The sequence below is a fragment of the Heteronotia binoei genome, chromosome 1, assembly GCF_032191835.1.
Source record: "Heteronotia binoei isolate CCM8104 ecotype False Entrance Well chromosome 1, APGP_CSIRO_Hbin_v1, whole genome shotgun sequence".
Taxonomy (NCBI): domain Eukaryota; kingdom Metazoa; phylum Chordata; class Lepidosauria; order Squamata; family Gekkonidae; genus Heteronotia; species Heteronotia binoei.
The window spans coordinates 278,738,049-278,754,254 of NC_083223.1; the positions used below are offsets into that span (position 1 = coordinate 278,738,049).

The window sequence follows — 16,206 nt, forward strand, 5'->3', positions numbered from 1 at the left end:
GGTCCAATTCAAGAAATATCTGGGGACTTTGGGGGTGGAGCCTGGAGACTTTGGGGGTGGAGCCAGGAGCAAGGGTGTGACAAGCATCACTGAACTCCAAAGGAAGTTCTGGCCATCACCATTAAAGGGACTGCACACCTTTCAAATGCCTTCCCTCTGTTGCAAATAATGGATAGGGGGCACCTTCGGGGGGGGTCATAGAATTGGACCCCCTGATCCAATCTTTTTGAAATGCGGGGGGAAAATTTTGAAGAGAGGCACTGGATGCCATGCTGAAAATATGATGCCTCTACCTCAAAAAGCAGCCTTCCCAGAGCCCCAGATACCTGCGGATCCATTCTCCATTATACCCTATGGAAATCGATCTTCATAGAATAATGGAGTGCCCAGCAGACATTTCCCTCCCCCCCCCCCCGCTTTCTGATGACCCCGAGGGCGGGGGAGAGCCTCCAAACCGGGGGATCCCCTGCCCCCATCTGGGGATCAGCAACGCTACCAACAGGCCTTTCGCACTGCATACCAGAGACTGCGGGGTGACATGATAGAGGTTTACAAGATAATGCATGGGATGGAGAAAGTAGAGAAAGAAGTACTTTTCTCCCTTTCTCACAATACAAGAACTCGTGGGTATTCGATGAAATTGCTGAGCAGTCAGGTTTAAAACGGATAAAAGGAAGTACTTCTTCACCCAAAGGGTGACTGGCATGTGGAATTCACTGCCACAGTAGGTGTGGGCGGCCACAAGCATAGCCACCTTCAAGAGGGGTTTACATAAAAATATGGAGCAGAGGTCCATCAGTGGCTATTAGCCACAGTGTGTGTGTATATATAAAAATTTTTGCCACTGTGTGACACAGAGTGTTGGACTGGATGGGCCGCTGGCCTGATCCTAACATGGCTTCTCTTATGTTCTTATGTTTTTTTATTTTGTAGAAGTAGCCCAGCAGGAACTCATTTGCATATCAGGCCACATCCCCGGTGTCACCGTGGTTTCGCACAGGGCTTTTGCGTAGAGAAAGCCTGGGGCCTCGTTTGCATACTAGGCCACACCCCCGGCGTCAAGCCAACGGGAACGGCTCACAAAAAAAGCCCGCGTTGCACACACCATTTACGGTGCATTGGCTCCGATTCGCTGTTTGTACCTATATTTCCTGGACCGAAACCGGAAGGCACGGAATAGCTACATTAGTCAGCACGTATGCATCTGAGGACGATGAGGCCTCATAAACATTCCTTCGCCTTGAGTCACTTGACTGTTGCTATAAAACTCCTTGTTTGGTCCTACAATTACTTTGTTAATTGCTTTATTATTGTACCATAAACCCAAATGCGCAGATACCAATGGAGGCTTGTATTTTGGATAACATTTAGGTCAGCAATCCCAACCTTTTTGGCACCAGAGACCGGTTTTGTGGAAGACAATTTTTCTTACGGACCAGGAGGGGGGGGGGGCAGGGCGATGGTTTCAGGATGATACAATTGTGCACTTTATTTCTAAAGCGCTTGGTGGTTGGTGGTGAAATGTTCAGACTCTTATCTGGAGAACCGGGTTTGATTCCCCCACTCCTCCACTTGCACCTGCTGGAATGGCCTTGAGTCAGCCAGAGCTCTCTTATCTGGGAGAACCGGGTTTGATTCCCCCACTCCTCCACTTGCAGCTGCTGGAATGGCCTTGAGTCAGCCAGAGCTTCTCTTATCTGGGAGAACCGGGTTTGATTCCCCCACTTCCTCCACTTGCACCTGCTGGAATGGCCTTGGGTCAGCCAGAGTTCTCTTATCTGGAGAACCGGGTTTGATTCCCCCACTCCTCCACTTGCAGCTGCTGGAATTGGCTTGGGTCAGCCAGAGCTCTCTTATCTGGGAGAACCGGGTTTGATTCCCCCACTCCTCCACTTGCACCTGCTGGAATGGCCTTGAGTCAGCCAGAACTCTCTTATCTGGGAGAACCAGGTTTGATTCCCACTCTCCTCCACTTGCACCTGCTGGAATGGCCTTGAGTCAGCCAGAGCTCTCTTATCTGGGAGAACCGGGTTTGATTCCCCACTCCTCCACTTGCACTTGCTGGAATGGCCTTGGGTCAGCCAGAGCTCTCTTATCTGGAGAGAACCAGGTTTGATTCCCCACTCCTCCTCTTGCACCTGCTGGAATGGCCTTGGGTCAGCCAGAGCTCTTGTAGGAGTTGTCCTTGAAAGGGCAGCTGCTGTGAGAGTCCTTTCAGCCCCACCCACCTCACAGGGTGTCTGTTGTGGGGGAGGAAGGGAAAGGAGATTGTGAGCTGCTCTGTGACTCTGAGATTCAGTGAAGAGTGGGATACAAATCCAATATCATTTCAAAGAACCGGGTTTGATTCTCCCCTCCTCCACTTGCAGCTGCTGAAATGGCCTTGGGTCAGCCACAGCTCTGGCAGAGGTTGTCCTTGAAAGGGCAGTTTCTCCATCAGAGCTCTCTCAGCCCCACCCACCTCACAGGGTGTCTGTTGTGGGGGAGCAAAGTAAAGGAGATTGTGAGCTGCTCTAAGACTCTAAAATTCAGAGTGGAGGGCAGGATATATGTCGTCGTTGTCGTTGTCGTCTTCTTATTATTATTATTACTACTACATTGTACAACTCACGGCCCGGTTGCTAACAAGCCTGGAAGTAGGAGACCTCTGGTTTAGGTTATACTCATTGTTTTTAGTAACTGGCCCTGTCATTTTTTGTAAGTAACCTTTCTCATCGCTAGAAGAAGATGATGATATTGGATTTATATCCCGCCCTCCACTCCGAAGAGTCTCAGAGCGGCTCACAATCTCCTTTCCCTTCCTCCCCCACAACAGACACCCTGTGAGGTAGATGAAGATATTGGATTTATATCCTGCCCTCCACTCCGAAGAGTCTCAGAGTGGCTCACAATCTCCTTTCCCTTCCTCCCCCACAACAGACACCCTGTGAGGTAGATGAAGATATTGGATTTATATCCTGCCCTCCACTCCGAAGAGTCTCAGAGCGGCTCACAATCTCCTTTCCCTTCCTCCCCCACAACAGACACCCTGTGAGGTAGATGAAGATATTGGATTTATATCCCGCCCTCCACTCCGAAGAGTCTCAGAGCGGCTCACAATCTCCTTTCCCTTCCTCCCCCACAACAAACACCCTGTGAGATAAATGAAGATATTGGATTTATATCCTGCCCTCCACTCCGAAGAGTCTCAGAGCGGCCAACAATCTCCTTTCCCTTCCTCCGCTACAACAGACACCCTGTGAGGTAAATGACAATATTGGATTTATATCCCACCCTCCACTCCGAAGAGTCTCAGAGCGGCCAACAATCTCCTTTCCCTTCCTCCCCCGCAACAGACACCCTGTGAGGTGGGTGGGGCTGGAAAGGGCTCTCACAGCAGCTGCCCTTTCAAGGACAACCTCTGCTGGAGCTATGGCTGACCCAAGGCTATCCCAGCAGCTGCAAGTGGAGGTTTGGGGAACCAAACCCGGTTTTCCCAGACAAGAGTCTGCACACCTAACCACTGCACCAAACTGGCTAGGAAATACATGTCCTCTTGTTTTACCTAGACTTGCAGCAACTTTTGTTACCTTTGATTGCCATCCAGACCAAATGGCCTTCACCATGTGACCCTAGCTTTGTATCAGTTTGCACTCTTAACCCTTTCAGCCCACTGTACCCCATCCCCTTGTCTGAAGAAGTGTGCATGCAGACGTGAGCTTACATTCTGAATAAAACTTGGCCGGTCTTAAAAGGTGCAACTGGACTCCCGCTTCGTTCTTTCTGATTCTCCACACATAAGTGGAACCCAAAAGAATCACCAGCTCAGCAGGATGGAAGCCGATTCAGCCACTGAAAGCTTGTGCAGTCTTGTAAAGCCCCCCAATTATTTGCTTTGGATCAGGGGTCCCCCAACTTTTTTTTTTTTTTTTAAGACTGCAGGCACCGCTAGAGTGCTGACACAAGATGGTGGGGCACAACCACAAAATGGCTGCCGCGGGAGGCGGAGTCAATTGCAAAATGGCTGCCGGCAGAGGCGGAGCTGCACACAAAATTCCAAAAGCAGGGGACAAGAGGAATAATTTGAAAAATATATTGAGAGTTTTGCCTATTTGATATATGGAAAGGTATTGACATATCTAAGCAAAACTAAGTCGCTCATTTCTAAATTGGTAGCAGCAGCCCGTTTAAGTTAAGAACGTAAGAACATAAGAGAAACCATGTTAGATCAGGCCAATGGCCCATCCAGTGCAACACTCTGTGTCACAGAAGAACAGAAGAGGAGCCATGTTGGATCAGACCAATGGCCCATCCAGTCCAACACTCTGTGTCACATAAGAACAGAAGAGAAGCCATGTTGGATCAGACCAATGGCCCATCCAGTCCAACACTCTGTGTCACATAAGAACATAAGAGAAACCATGTTAGATCAGGCCAATGGCCCATCCAGTGCAACACTCTGTGTCACATAAGAACAGAAGAGAAGCCATGTTGGATTAGACCAATGGCCCATCCAGTCCAACACTCTGTGTCACATAAGAACAGAAGAGAAGCCATGTTGGATCAGACCAATGGCCCATCCAGTCCAACACTCTGTGTCACATAAAAACATAAGAGAAGCCCTGTTGGATCAGGCCAATGGCCCATCCAGTCCAACACTGTGTCACATAAGAACATAAGAGAAGCCCTGTTGTATCAGGCCAATGGCCCATCCAGTCAAGCACTGTCACATAAGAACATAAGAGAAGCCCTGTTGTATCAGGCCAATGGCCCATCCAGTCCAACACTCTATGTCCCATAAGAACATAAGAGAAGCCCTGTTGGATCAGACCAATGGCCCATCTAGTCCAACACTCTGTCTCACATAAGAACATAAGAGAAGCCATGTTGGATTAGACCAGTGGCCCATCCAGTCCAACAGTCTGTGTCTCATAAGAACATAAGAGAAGCCATGTTGGATCAGGCCAATGGCCCATCCAGTCCAACACTCCGTGTCACATAAGAACATAAGAGAAGCCATGTTGCATCAGGTCAATGGCCCATCCAGTCCAACACTCTGTGTCACACAGTGGCCAATATATGTGTGTGTGTTATTGCATCATGCTGGAAAGTTATAAATAAGTTATTGCATCATGCTGGAAAGAATCTAGAGGTCTAACAGTAGAAAAGTGGTAAGGTAAAATATGGAAAATTTAATGGATAAAATAGTCCAAAATCCATTTTTTGTAGAGTCAGCCCACCCTTTCGATGAGAAGTTATTTGAGGAAGTGCGGAACCCTGTTGTAAATTATCTGAGTGAATATAAATTTCTACCAAGAAATAATGAATATAGATTGTGGCATATGTTGTAATGGTGTGGTTTTTCCTTCTCACTTAGTTTATTTATACCAGGGGTGGCCAACGGTAGCTCTCCAGATGTTTTTTTGCCTACAACTCCCATCAGCCCCGGTCATTGGCCATGCTGGCTGGGGCTGATGGGAGTTGCTGGCAAAAAACATCTGGAGAGCTACCGTTTGCCACCCCTGATTTATACTGTCAATACTTTATATGTTTTGGTGTAGTGGTTAAGTGTGCGGACTCTTATCTGGGAGAACCGGGTTTCATTCCCCACTCCTCCACTTGCACCTGCTAGCATGGCCTTGGGTCAGCCATAGCTCTGGCAGAGGTTGTCCTTGAAAAGGCAGCTGCTGGGAGAGCCCTCTCCAGCCCCACCCACCTCACAGGGTGTCTGTTGTGGGGGAGGAAGGGAAAGGAGATTGTGAGCCGCTCAGAGACTCTTCGGAGTGGAGGGCGGGATATAAATCCAATATCTTCATCTACCTCACAGGGTGTCTGTTGTGGGGGAGGAAGGGAAAGGAGATTGTGAGCCGCTCTGAGACTCTTCGGAGTGGAGGGTGGGATATAAATCCAATATCTTCATCTACCTCACAGGGTGTCTGTTGTGGGGGAGGAAGGGAAAGGAGATTGTGAGCCGCTCTGAGACTCTTTGGAGTGGAGGGCGGGATATAAATCCAATATCTTCTTCTTCTTCTTCTTCTATGTTGTGCATATTTAGAGTCATGAAGTACCCTGACAAACTAGGTCATTTAGTTCTCTTTTTCAACAAGATTTTAGCTTTTCTTTGAAGTCTTTGGATTACGTTCCTCCTCTCTCTTTTGTATTTGTAATGGAAAAATTCTCTCTCAATAGAAATTATGATGATAAAAGAGAGAGAGAGAGGGAGGGAGGGAGAGGGAGAAAGAGGAGAGTAGGACCAGGTCTGCGCTGGTCGCTCCCACCACAAAAACATTATTTTAATTTATACAGCCGATCCGCTCTCCAGCGGCCAATCGGAAGCCTTGCTGAAGAGCAGCCACCCGGCCGCAACCACTTTCTAAAAATGCTTTGCGAGTTCCAAGAAAGGTGTCAGGAGACGCTCTGGCACCCACAGACACTATGTCAGGGACCCCTGCTCTAAACAGGCAAGACAAGCACGGCGCCCCACAGACTTACAGAGAGGGCTTGGATCTTCTCGAGAACAAGGTTCGTTTTCCTCTTCACAGAACTTTCGCTTTCCGTGCTCCTGAAAGACAAAAGGCAGGTGAGGGTCATCACACCAGAAGCGCCCGTCTGCACCCCCGGATCAGACGGCTCTACCGTCCCTCCCTCACCAGCAACCGCCCCCCCCAACCCCTGCGTGACGCCTCCCTGCTGCTTTCACCCACCCCCAGCGTATACCTTCCCGATGCAGCCTCTGACGTGTCCTTGACTGGAACTAAACCTAGGACCACGTAACCGGCTTCAACGCGGCTCCTTCCCCTATTTCCCCTTACTTGTACCTCTCTTCCCTCGTCTCTGCCGCCTCAAATTTCTGACTGTAAGCTCTTCAGGGCAGGGAAGTTGCACTTATGGACATTACCAGGGCTGGCTCTGACACGAGGCAAACTAGGGGACTGCCCAGGGCGCCGGCCTTTGGGGGGCACAGAATTGGGTGCTCCCCATGTGACGCGAAAGAGCCCCGTGGCGCAGAGTGTTAAAGCTGCAGTGCTGCAGTCCTAAGCTCTGCTCAAGACCTGAGTTCAATCCCCGGCGGAAGCTGGGTTTTCAGGTAGCCGGCTCCAGGTTGACTCAGCCCTCCATTCTTCCGAGGTCAATAAAATGAGTCCCCAGCTTGCTGGGGGGAAAGTGTAGAGGACTGGGGAAGGCAATGGCAAACACCACCCGTCAAAAGTCTGCCATGAAAACGTGAAGCAATGTCACCCCAGAGTGGGCAACGACTGGTGCTTGCACAGGGGACCTTTCCTTTCCTCTAATATAATTAGAGACCTGTGGCGCAGAGTGGTACAGCTGCAGTACTGCAGTCGGAGCCCTCTGCTCATGACCTGAGTTCGATCCCAGCGGAAGCTGGGTTCAGGTAGCCGGCTCTAGGTTGACTCAGCCTACCATCCTTCCGAGGTTAGTCAAATGAGTCCCCAGCTTGCTGGGGGGAAAGCAGAGATGACTGGGGAAGGCAATGACAAACCACCCCGTCAAAAGTCTGCCGTGAAAACGTGACGGGAAATACACGTTAAACTCAGAGGCTTGGAGTGGCAATAATTGGACTCGAGGCTTAAGTTTATCAAAAGAAATAAAGTTTACTAGAAAACATCAGGATAGGGTACTTGGGATAAAAGAAGAAAAACAGTTTAGCATGCCAGCTAATCTAACTAGGCCTGTCCTCTACATGGCTACATTATAACCACTCCCTTTGTCTGTCCGTTCTTCTTTCCAAAAAGCATTTCGGCAGGAAGAAGAGCAATTCAGCTTGCATACACGATCAAAGCATTTCACGCCTAACATCCTTTCTGACCAATGTTGTGTTTACATCTTTGGGCAGGTAAAGAAGATTCCGCTCACAGTTGGGTTTAGGTTACAAATCCATCATTTCCTCTTTCAGGTAAACAAAGTTAACTCTATAATGTCTGAAATGTGCATAGCTTGTATTCCAACAAAACGCTGTGAAAGCAACGTCACCCCAGAGTCGGAAACGACTGGTGCTTGCGCAGGGGACCTATCCTTCCTTTCCTTTTCCCCATGTGACTCGGTGACATTATCAGTACAGGGGGGTGCGACAGAAATGAGATTTGCTTAGAGTGCCACAGTCTAGGGCAGGGATGTCGAATGTGTGGCCTGGGGGCCAAATCAGGCCCTTGGAGGGCTTCTATCACGCCCCCGAGCAACTGCCTGAAGTCTGCTTCCTTCTCCCTCTCTCTTTGCTTCCTTCTGCATCACAGCTTGCTTTGCCAGATTTGCTCAACCAAGGCCTTCCCCTGAGAAGAACCTGGGGAAGGACTGTGGCTCAGTGGTAGAGCATCTGCTTGGTAAGCAGAAGGTCCCAGGTTCAATCCCCGGCATCTCAAAAAAGGGGCCAGACAAGGAGGCGTGAAAAACCTCCGCTTGAGACCCTGGAGAGCCGCTGCCAGTCCGAGTAGGCAATACTGACTTTGATGGACCAATGGGGGTCTGATTCAGTATAAGGCAGCTTCATATGTCCAACCTCAGAAGAGCCCTACTGGATCAGACCAGGGAGGGTCCATCTAGTTCAGCATTATGTCTCACATAGTGGCCAACCAGTTCCTCTGGAGAGCCAACAACAGGGCAGAGAGGCCAAGGCCTTCCCCTGTGAAGAACATCTGAAGAGCCCTGCTGGGTCAGACCAAATCTGGAGGGCCAACATTAAAGCACAGAGGATGAGAATCTACAAAGTTGCTTAATTTCACAGGACAGGAGAAGGGCTGCAGCTCAGTGGCAGAGCTTCTGCTTGGCATGCAGAAGGTCCCAGGTTCAATTACCGGCATCTCCAGTTAAAAGGACCAGGCAGGAGGTGATGGGAAAGACCTCAGCCTGAAACCCTGGAGAGCCATGGAGAGGGGCCATAGCTCAGTGGCAGAGCCTCTGCTTGGCATGCAGAAGGTCCCAGGTTCAATCCCCAGCATCTCCAGTTAAAAGGACCAGGCAGGAGGTGATGGGCAAGACCTCAGCCTGAGACCCTGGATTGCTTCAAACGCTCAAAAGTTTCAAAGGCTGCATCCTCCTCTTTCCTGCCCCACCCCGCAACAACACTCACCCATCCTTCAAGATTCCGTAGATCAGGGCCTTTGTATGCTCACTGCTCCCCGGCTGAGAGAGCTCCTGTTGGTCTTTCAGAAGGTCTGGGGTGGACTTCAGCTGCAAGAAAGAAGCGAGAGTGAGCCGTAGCTGAGGGAGGCTGACAATTCATGAGAACGTAAGAGAAGACATGCTGGATCAGGCCAGTCACCCATCCAGTCCAACACTCTGTGTCACATAAGGACAGAAGAGAAGCCACGTTGGATCAGGCCAGTGGCCCATCCAGTCCAACATTCTGTGTCACATAAGAACATAAGAGAAGCCATGTTGGATCAGGCCAATGGGCCCTCCAGTCCAACACTCTGTGTCACATGAGAACATAAGAGAAGCCTTGTTGGATCAGGCCAGTGGCCCATCTAGTCCAACATTCTGTGTCACATAAAAACATAAGAGAAGCGATGTTGGATCAGACCAATGGCCCATCCAGTCCAACATTCTGTGTCACATGAGAACATAAGAGAAGCCATGCTGGATCATGCCAATGGCCCATCCAGTCCAACACTCTGTGTCACATAAGAACATAAGAGAAGCCATGCTGGATCAGGCCGTGGCCCATCCAGTCCAACACTCTGTGTCACATAAGAACATAAGAGAAGCCATGCGGGATCAGGCCAATGGCCCAGCCAGTCCAACACTCTGTGTCACATAAGAACATAAGAGAAGCCATGCTGGATCATGCCAATGGCCCAGCCAGTCCAACACTCTGGGTCACATAAGAACATAAGAGAAGCCCTGTTGGATCAGGCCAATGGCCCATCCAGTCCAACACTCTGAGACACATAAGAACATAAGAGAAGCCATGTTGGATCAGGCCAGTGGCCCATCCAGTCCAACACTCTGAGTCACATAAGAACATAATAGAAGCCATGCTGGATCATGCCAATGGCCCATCCAGTCCAACACTCTGTGTCACATAAGAACATAAGAGAAGCCATGCGGGATCAGGCCAATGGCCCAGCCAGTCCAACACTCTGTGTCACATAAGAACATAAGAGAAGCCATGCTGGATGAGGCCAATGGCCCAGCCAGTCCAACACTCTGTGTCACATAAGAACATAAGAGAAGCCATGCGGGATCATGCCAATGGCCCAGCCAGTCCAACACTCTGGGTCACATAAGAACATAAGAGAAGCCCTGTTGGATCAGGCCAATGGCCCATCCAGTCCAACACTCTGAGTCACATAAGAACATAAGAGAAGCCATGTTGGATCAGGCCAGTGGCCCATCCAGTCCAACACTCTGAGTCACATAAGAACATAATAGAAGCCATGCTGGATCATGCCAATGGCCCATCCAGTCCAACACTCTGTGTCACATAAGAACATAAGAGAAGCCATGCGGGATCAGGCCAATGGCCCAGCCAGTCCAACACTCTGTGTCACATAAGAACATAAGAGAAGCCATGCTGGATCAGGCGAATGGCCCATCTACTCCAACACTCTGTGTCACATAAGAACATAAGAGAAGCCATGCTGGATCAGGCCAATGGCCCATCCAGTCCAACACTCTGTGTCACATAAGAACATAAGAGAAGCCCTGTTGGATCAGGCCAGTGGCCCATCCAGTCCAACACTCTGTGTCACATAAGAACATAAGAGAAGCCATGTTAGATCAGGCCAATGGCCCCTGCAGTCTAACACTCTGTGTCACATAAAAACATAAGAGAAGCCATGCTGGATCAGGCCAGTGGCCCATCCAGTCCAACACTCTGTGTCACATAAGAACATAAGAGAAGCCATGCTGGATCAGGCCAGTGGCCCATCCAGTCCAACACTCTGTGTCACATAAGAACATAAGAGAAGCCATGCTGGATCAGGCCAGTGGCCCATCCAGTCCAACACTCTGTGTCACATAAGAACATAAGAGAAGCCATGCTGGATCAGGCCAGTGGCCCATCCAGTCCAACACTCTGTGTCACATAAGAACATAAGAGAAGCCATGTTAGACCAGGCCAGTGGCCCATCCAGTCCAACACTCTGTGTCACATAAGAACATAAGAGAAGCCATGTTAGACCAGGCCAATGGCCCCTGCAGTCTAACACTCTGTGTCACATAAAAACATAAGAGAAGCCATGCTGGATCAGGCCAATGGCCCCTCCAGTCCAAGAGTCAAGGATGAGCGTTAATTTAGTAATTGCCATCAGAGCCAGTCTTATGTGGTTAAGAGCGGCGCCCTCTAATGTGGAGAACAGGGTTCTCTGCTGTAGCCAGGGGCTTACAAAAAAAGAGACTTGTAAGTTCTTGCAGTATTGGCTACATGGGGGTGTGTGGCCTAATATGCAAAGGAGCTCCTGCTCCAGAATTCCACCCCTGCTTACACACCCAGGGAAATGCTCTTCGACACTTGGAGGGTCAGGCAACGGTTTTTCTCCAGGCCAGTTTGGCGAGGAATCCTGGAGGTTATTTGTCATCTTCTGGGCAGAGAAGAGGGGTCACTGGCTGTGTGTATGGGGGGGGGGGGGTACTTGTGGATTTTCTGCATTGTGCAAGAGGTTTCATAGGTGACCCTGGAGGTCCTGCCCAACTCTGTGAGTCTATGATCAAGGAAGGAAAGGAAAGGTCCCCTGTGCAAGCACCAGTCGTTGCCGACTCTGGGGTGACGTTGCTTTCACAACGTTTTCACGGCAGACTTTTTACAGGGTGGTTTGCCCTTGCCTTCCCCAGTCTTGTACACTCCCCCGCCCCCAGCAAGCTGGGTACTCATTTGACCGACCTCGGAAGGATGGAAGGCTGAGTCGACCTCGTGCTGGCTACCTGAAAACCCAGCTTCCGCTGGAGATCGAATTCAGGTCGTGAGCAGAGCTTAGGACTGCAGTACTGCAGGTTTACCTCTCTGCACCACGGGGTCCCTTAAAGGAAAGGTACCCTGTGCAAGCACCAGTCGTTTCCAACTCTGGGGTGACGTTGCTTTCACGTTTTCACGGCAGACTTTTTTACGGGGTGGTTTGCCATTGCCTTCCCCAGTCTTTTTACACTCCGCCCCCCCCCCCCCCCCCGCCACAAGCTGGGGACTCATTTGACCGACCTCGGAAGGATGGAAGGCTGAGTCAACCTTGGGCTGGCTACCTGAATCCAGCTTTCACTGGAAGCGAACTCAGGTCGTGAGCAGAGAGTTCAGACCACAGTACTGCAGTACTGCTGCTTTACCACTCTGCGAGGAAAGTGGGGTAAAAAACTACTCTTTTTCTTCCCTCTCATATGAACAAGTTTTAAATTTTATATTTGCAATATTGTAAGGAGAGGTAAGGTGGCCTGGTGTAAGAAGATGATGATATTGGATTTATATCCCACCTTATACTCTGAATCTCAGAGTCCCAGAGTGGTCACAATCTTCTCTACCTTTCCCACCCCCTCCAGCAAGAGACACCCTGTGAGGTGGGTGGGGCTGGAGAGGGCGCTCACAGCAGCTGCCCTTCCAAGGACAGACTCAGAGCGACTCACAATCTCCTATATCTTCTTCCCCCACAACAGACACCCTGTGAGGTAGGTGGGGCCAAGAGGACTCTCACAGCAGCTGCCCTTCCAAGGACAGAGACTCAGAGCGACTCACAATCTCCTTTATCTTCCTCCCCCACAACAGACACCCTGTGAGGTGGGTGGGGCTGGAGAGGGCTCTCACAGCAGCTGCCCTTTCAAGGACAACCTCTGCGAGAGCTATGGCTGACCCAAGGCCATTCCAGCAGGTGCAAGTGGAGGAGTGGGGAATCAAACCCGGTTCTCTCAGATAAGAGAGCTCTGGCTGACCCAAGGCCATTCCAGCAGCTGCAAGTGGAGGAGGGGGGAATCAAACCCAGTTCTCCCAGATTAGAGTCCACGCGCTTAACCACTACCACAAACTGGCTCTGAAATTTCATCAGATCCCAGAAGGTAAGCCGGGTCAGTACTTAATCACCAAGGAAGACTTAGCAGAGGAAGGCAGTGGCCAGCCACCTCCACTTCTCCCTTGCCTTGAAAGCCCCTTGCTGGGGTCACCATAAGTCTAAGCTAAGCAGGATTGGTAGCTGGATGAGAGACCACCAAGGATGGCTCTGCAGAGGAAGGAAAGGGCCAACCACCTCTGCTTCTCCCTTGCCTTGAAAGCCCCTTGCTGGGGTCACCATAAGTCTAAGCTAAGCAGGATTGGTAGCTGGATGAGAGACCACCAAGGAAGGCTCTGCAGAGGAAGGAAAGGGCCAACCACCTCTCCTTCTCCCTGGCCTTGAAAGCCCCTTGCTGGGGTCACCAGAGGTCAGCAGTGACTTGATGGGCCTTTACAAGTGCACAATATTGTAATGATCATTCCTAATTTTGTATTAAGGGTGAATCGTTTCCAAATGAAGCAAAAGATCTGATTTGGCACTGTATTGCAATTTTTTTTTTCCTTTTCAAATAAAAATGATCTTTATGATACAGGGTGAAAAATCGAATAAAAAAGGTTTGTTTTTTTTAAAAAAAGGAAGTTTGCATCTATTGCTTAAAAAGTAAAGAATAAAAGAACTACTGATGGAAGTTATTCCACAGTACAGCCCAGTCCATTTTTTCCACAACCCCAGTTAGAATCGCAGAGTCGGAAGGTACCTCCAGCGTCATCTAGAGCACGGGTCACCAACCCCCGGGCAGAGGAGTGGCATCGGTTTGCGGCCTGTTAGCAACTGGGCCTTGAGTTGTATAATTACTTCATTCTATATTACAATGCAGTAATAATAATAAATAATACATTAGATTTACATCCTGCCCTCCACTCCAAATTTCAGAGTCTCAGAGCGGCTCACAATCTCCTTTCCCTTCCTCCCCCAAAACAGACACCCTGTGAGGTAGATGAAGATATTGGATTTATATCCCGTCCTCCACTCCGAAGAGTCTCAGAGCGGCTCACAATCTCCTTCCCCTTCCTCCCCCACAACAGACACCCTGTGAGGTAGATGAAGATTTTGGATTTATATCCCGCCCTCCACTCCGAAGAGTCTCAGAGCGGCTTACAATCTCCTTTCCCTTCCTCCCCCACAACAGACACCCTGTGAGGTAGATGAAGATATTGGATTTATATCCCGCCCTCCACTCCGAAGAGTCTCAGAGCGGCTCACAATCTCCTTCCCCTTCCTCCCCCACAACAGACACCCTGTGAGGTAGATGAAGATATTGGATTTATATCCCGCCCTCCACTCCGAAGAGTCTCAGAGGGGCTCACAATCTCCTTTCCCTTCCTCCCCCACAACAGACACCCTGTGAGGTAGATGAAGAAATTGGATTTATATCCCGCCCTTAACTCCGAAGAGTCTCAGAGCGGCTCACAATCTCCTTCCCCTTCCTCCCCCACAACAGACACCCTGTGAGGTAAATGAAGATATTGGATTTATATCCTGCCCTCCACTCCGAAGAGTCTCAGACCAGCTCACAATCTCCTTTCCCTTCCTCCCCCACAACACACACCCTGTGAGGTGGGTGGGGCTGGAGTGGGCTCTCACAGCAGCTGCCCTTTCAAGGACAACCTCTGCCAGAGCTATGGCTGACCCAAGGCCATGCTAGCAGGTGCAAGTGGAGGAGTGGGGAATCAAACCCGGTTCTCCCAGATAAGAGTCCACACACTTAACCACGACACCAAACACTTTAGAAATAAAGTGTGCATTTGTATCATCCTAAAACCATAACCTCCCCCCCCCTCTGGAATGTGGAAAAACTGTCTTCCACAAAACCGGTCCCTGGTGCAAAAAAGGTTGAGGACCGGTGTTCTAGACCAGGGGTAGGGAACATTGGCTCTCCAGATGCTTTTTGCCTACAACTCCCATCAGCCCCAGCCCAATGGGTAAATATTCATTCTGTACTTCTTAAATCTTCGTTCGCGAAGCCAAGCCGAGAGAGAGAGAGACTGCTGTAATGTGCCTTAAATAAAATAATCCCCAGTCCAATTGATTTCCATACAAACGCTCCCTAGAAGAAGAAGAAGATGATGATATTGGATTTATATCCCGCCCTCCACTCCGAAGAGTCTCAGAGCGGCTCACAATCTTCTTTACTTTACTTTACTTTTACTTTATTCGATTTATATCCCGCCCTACCCCTCCACTCCGAAGAGTCCCAGAGCGGCTCACCATCTCCTTTGCCTTCCTCCCCCACAACAGACACCCTGTGAGGTAGATGAAGATATTGGATTTATATCCCGCCCTCCACTCCGAAGAGTCTCAGAGTGGCTCACAATCTCCTTTCCCTTCCTCCCCCACAACAGACACCCTGTGAGGTAGATGAAGATATTGGATTTATATCCCGCCCTCCACTGCGAAGAGTCTCAGAGCGGCTCACAATCTCCTTTCCCTTCCTCCCCCACAACAGACACCCTGTGAGGTAGATGAAGATATTGGATTTATATCCCGCCCTCCACTGCGAAGAGTCTCAGAGCGGCTCACAATCTCCTTTCCCTTCCTCCCCCACAACAGACACCCTGTGAGGTAGATGAAGATATTGGATTTATATCCCGCCCTCCACTCCGAAGAGTCTCAGAGGGGCTCACAATCTCCTTTCCCTTCCTCCCCCACAACAGACACCCTGTGAGGTAAATGAAGATATTCGATTTATATCCCGCCCTATCCCGCCCTTCCCCTTCCTCCCCCACAACAGACACCCTGTGAGGTAGATGAAGATATTGGATTTATATCCCGCCCTCCACTCCAAAGAGTCTCAGAGCAGCTCACAATCTCCTTCCCCTTCCTCCCCCACAACAGACACCCTGTGAGGTAGATGAAGATATTGGATTTATATCCCGCCCTCCACTCCGAAGAGTCTCAGAGCGGCTCACAATCTCCTTCCCCTTCCTCCCCCACAACAGACACCCTTTGAGGTAGATGAAGATATTGGATTTATATCCCGCCCTCCACTCCGAAGAGTCTCAGAGCGGCTCACAATCTCCTTTCCCTTCCTCCCCCACAACAGACACCCTGTGAGGTAGATGAAGATATTGGATTTATATCCCGCCCTCCACTCCGAAGAGTCTCAGAGCGGCTCACAATCTCCTTTACCTTCCTCCCCCACAACAGACACCCTGTGAGGTGGGTGGGGCTGGAGAGGGGTCTCACAGCAGCTGCCCTTTCAAGGACAGCTCTGCCAGAGCTCTGGCTGACCCAAGGCCAT

At 50.0% G+C, this 16,206-nt stretch overlaps 1 protein-coding gene across 1 annotated transcript in view; it reads right to left on the reverse strand.

Moving 5' to 3' along the window:
* CGN (cingulin) overlaps positions 1–16,206 on the reverse strand; it is a 117,554-nt gene that overhangs the window by 46,729 nt on the left and 54,619 nt on the right. Inside the window, exons 3-4 of the mRNA XM_060257253.1 lie at positions 9,065–9,165; positions 6,472–6,541 (exon numbers count right to left, since the gene is read on the reverse strand). Coding sequence (XP_060113236.1) covers positions 6,472–6,541; positions 9,065–9,165 — 171 coding nt within the window. The remainder of the gene's footprint in view (positions 1–6,471; positions 6,542–9,064; positions 9,166–16,206) is intronic.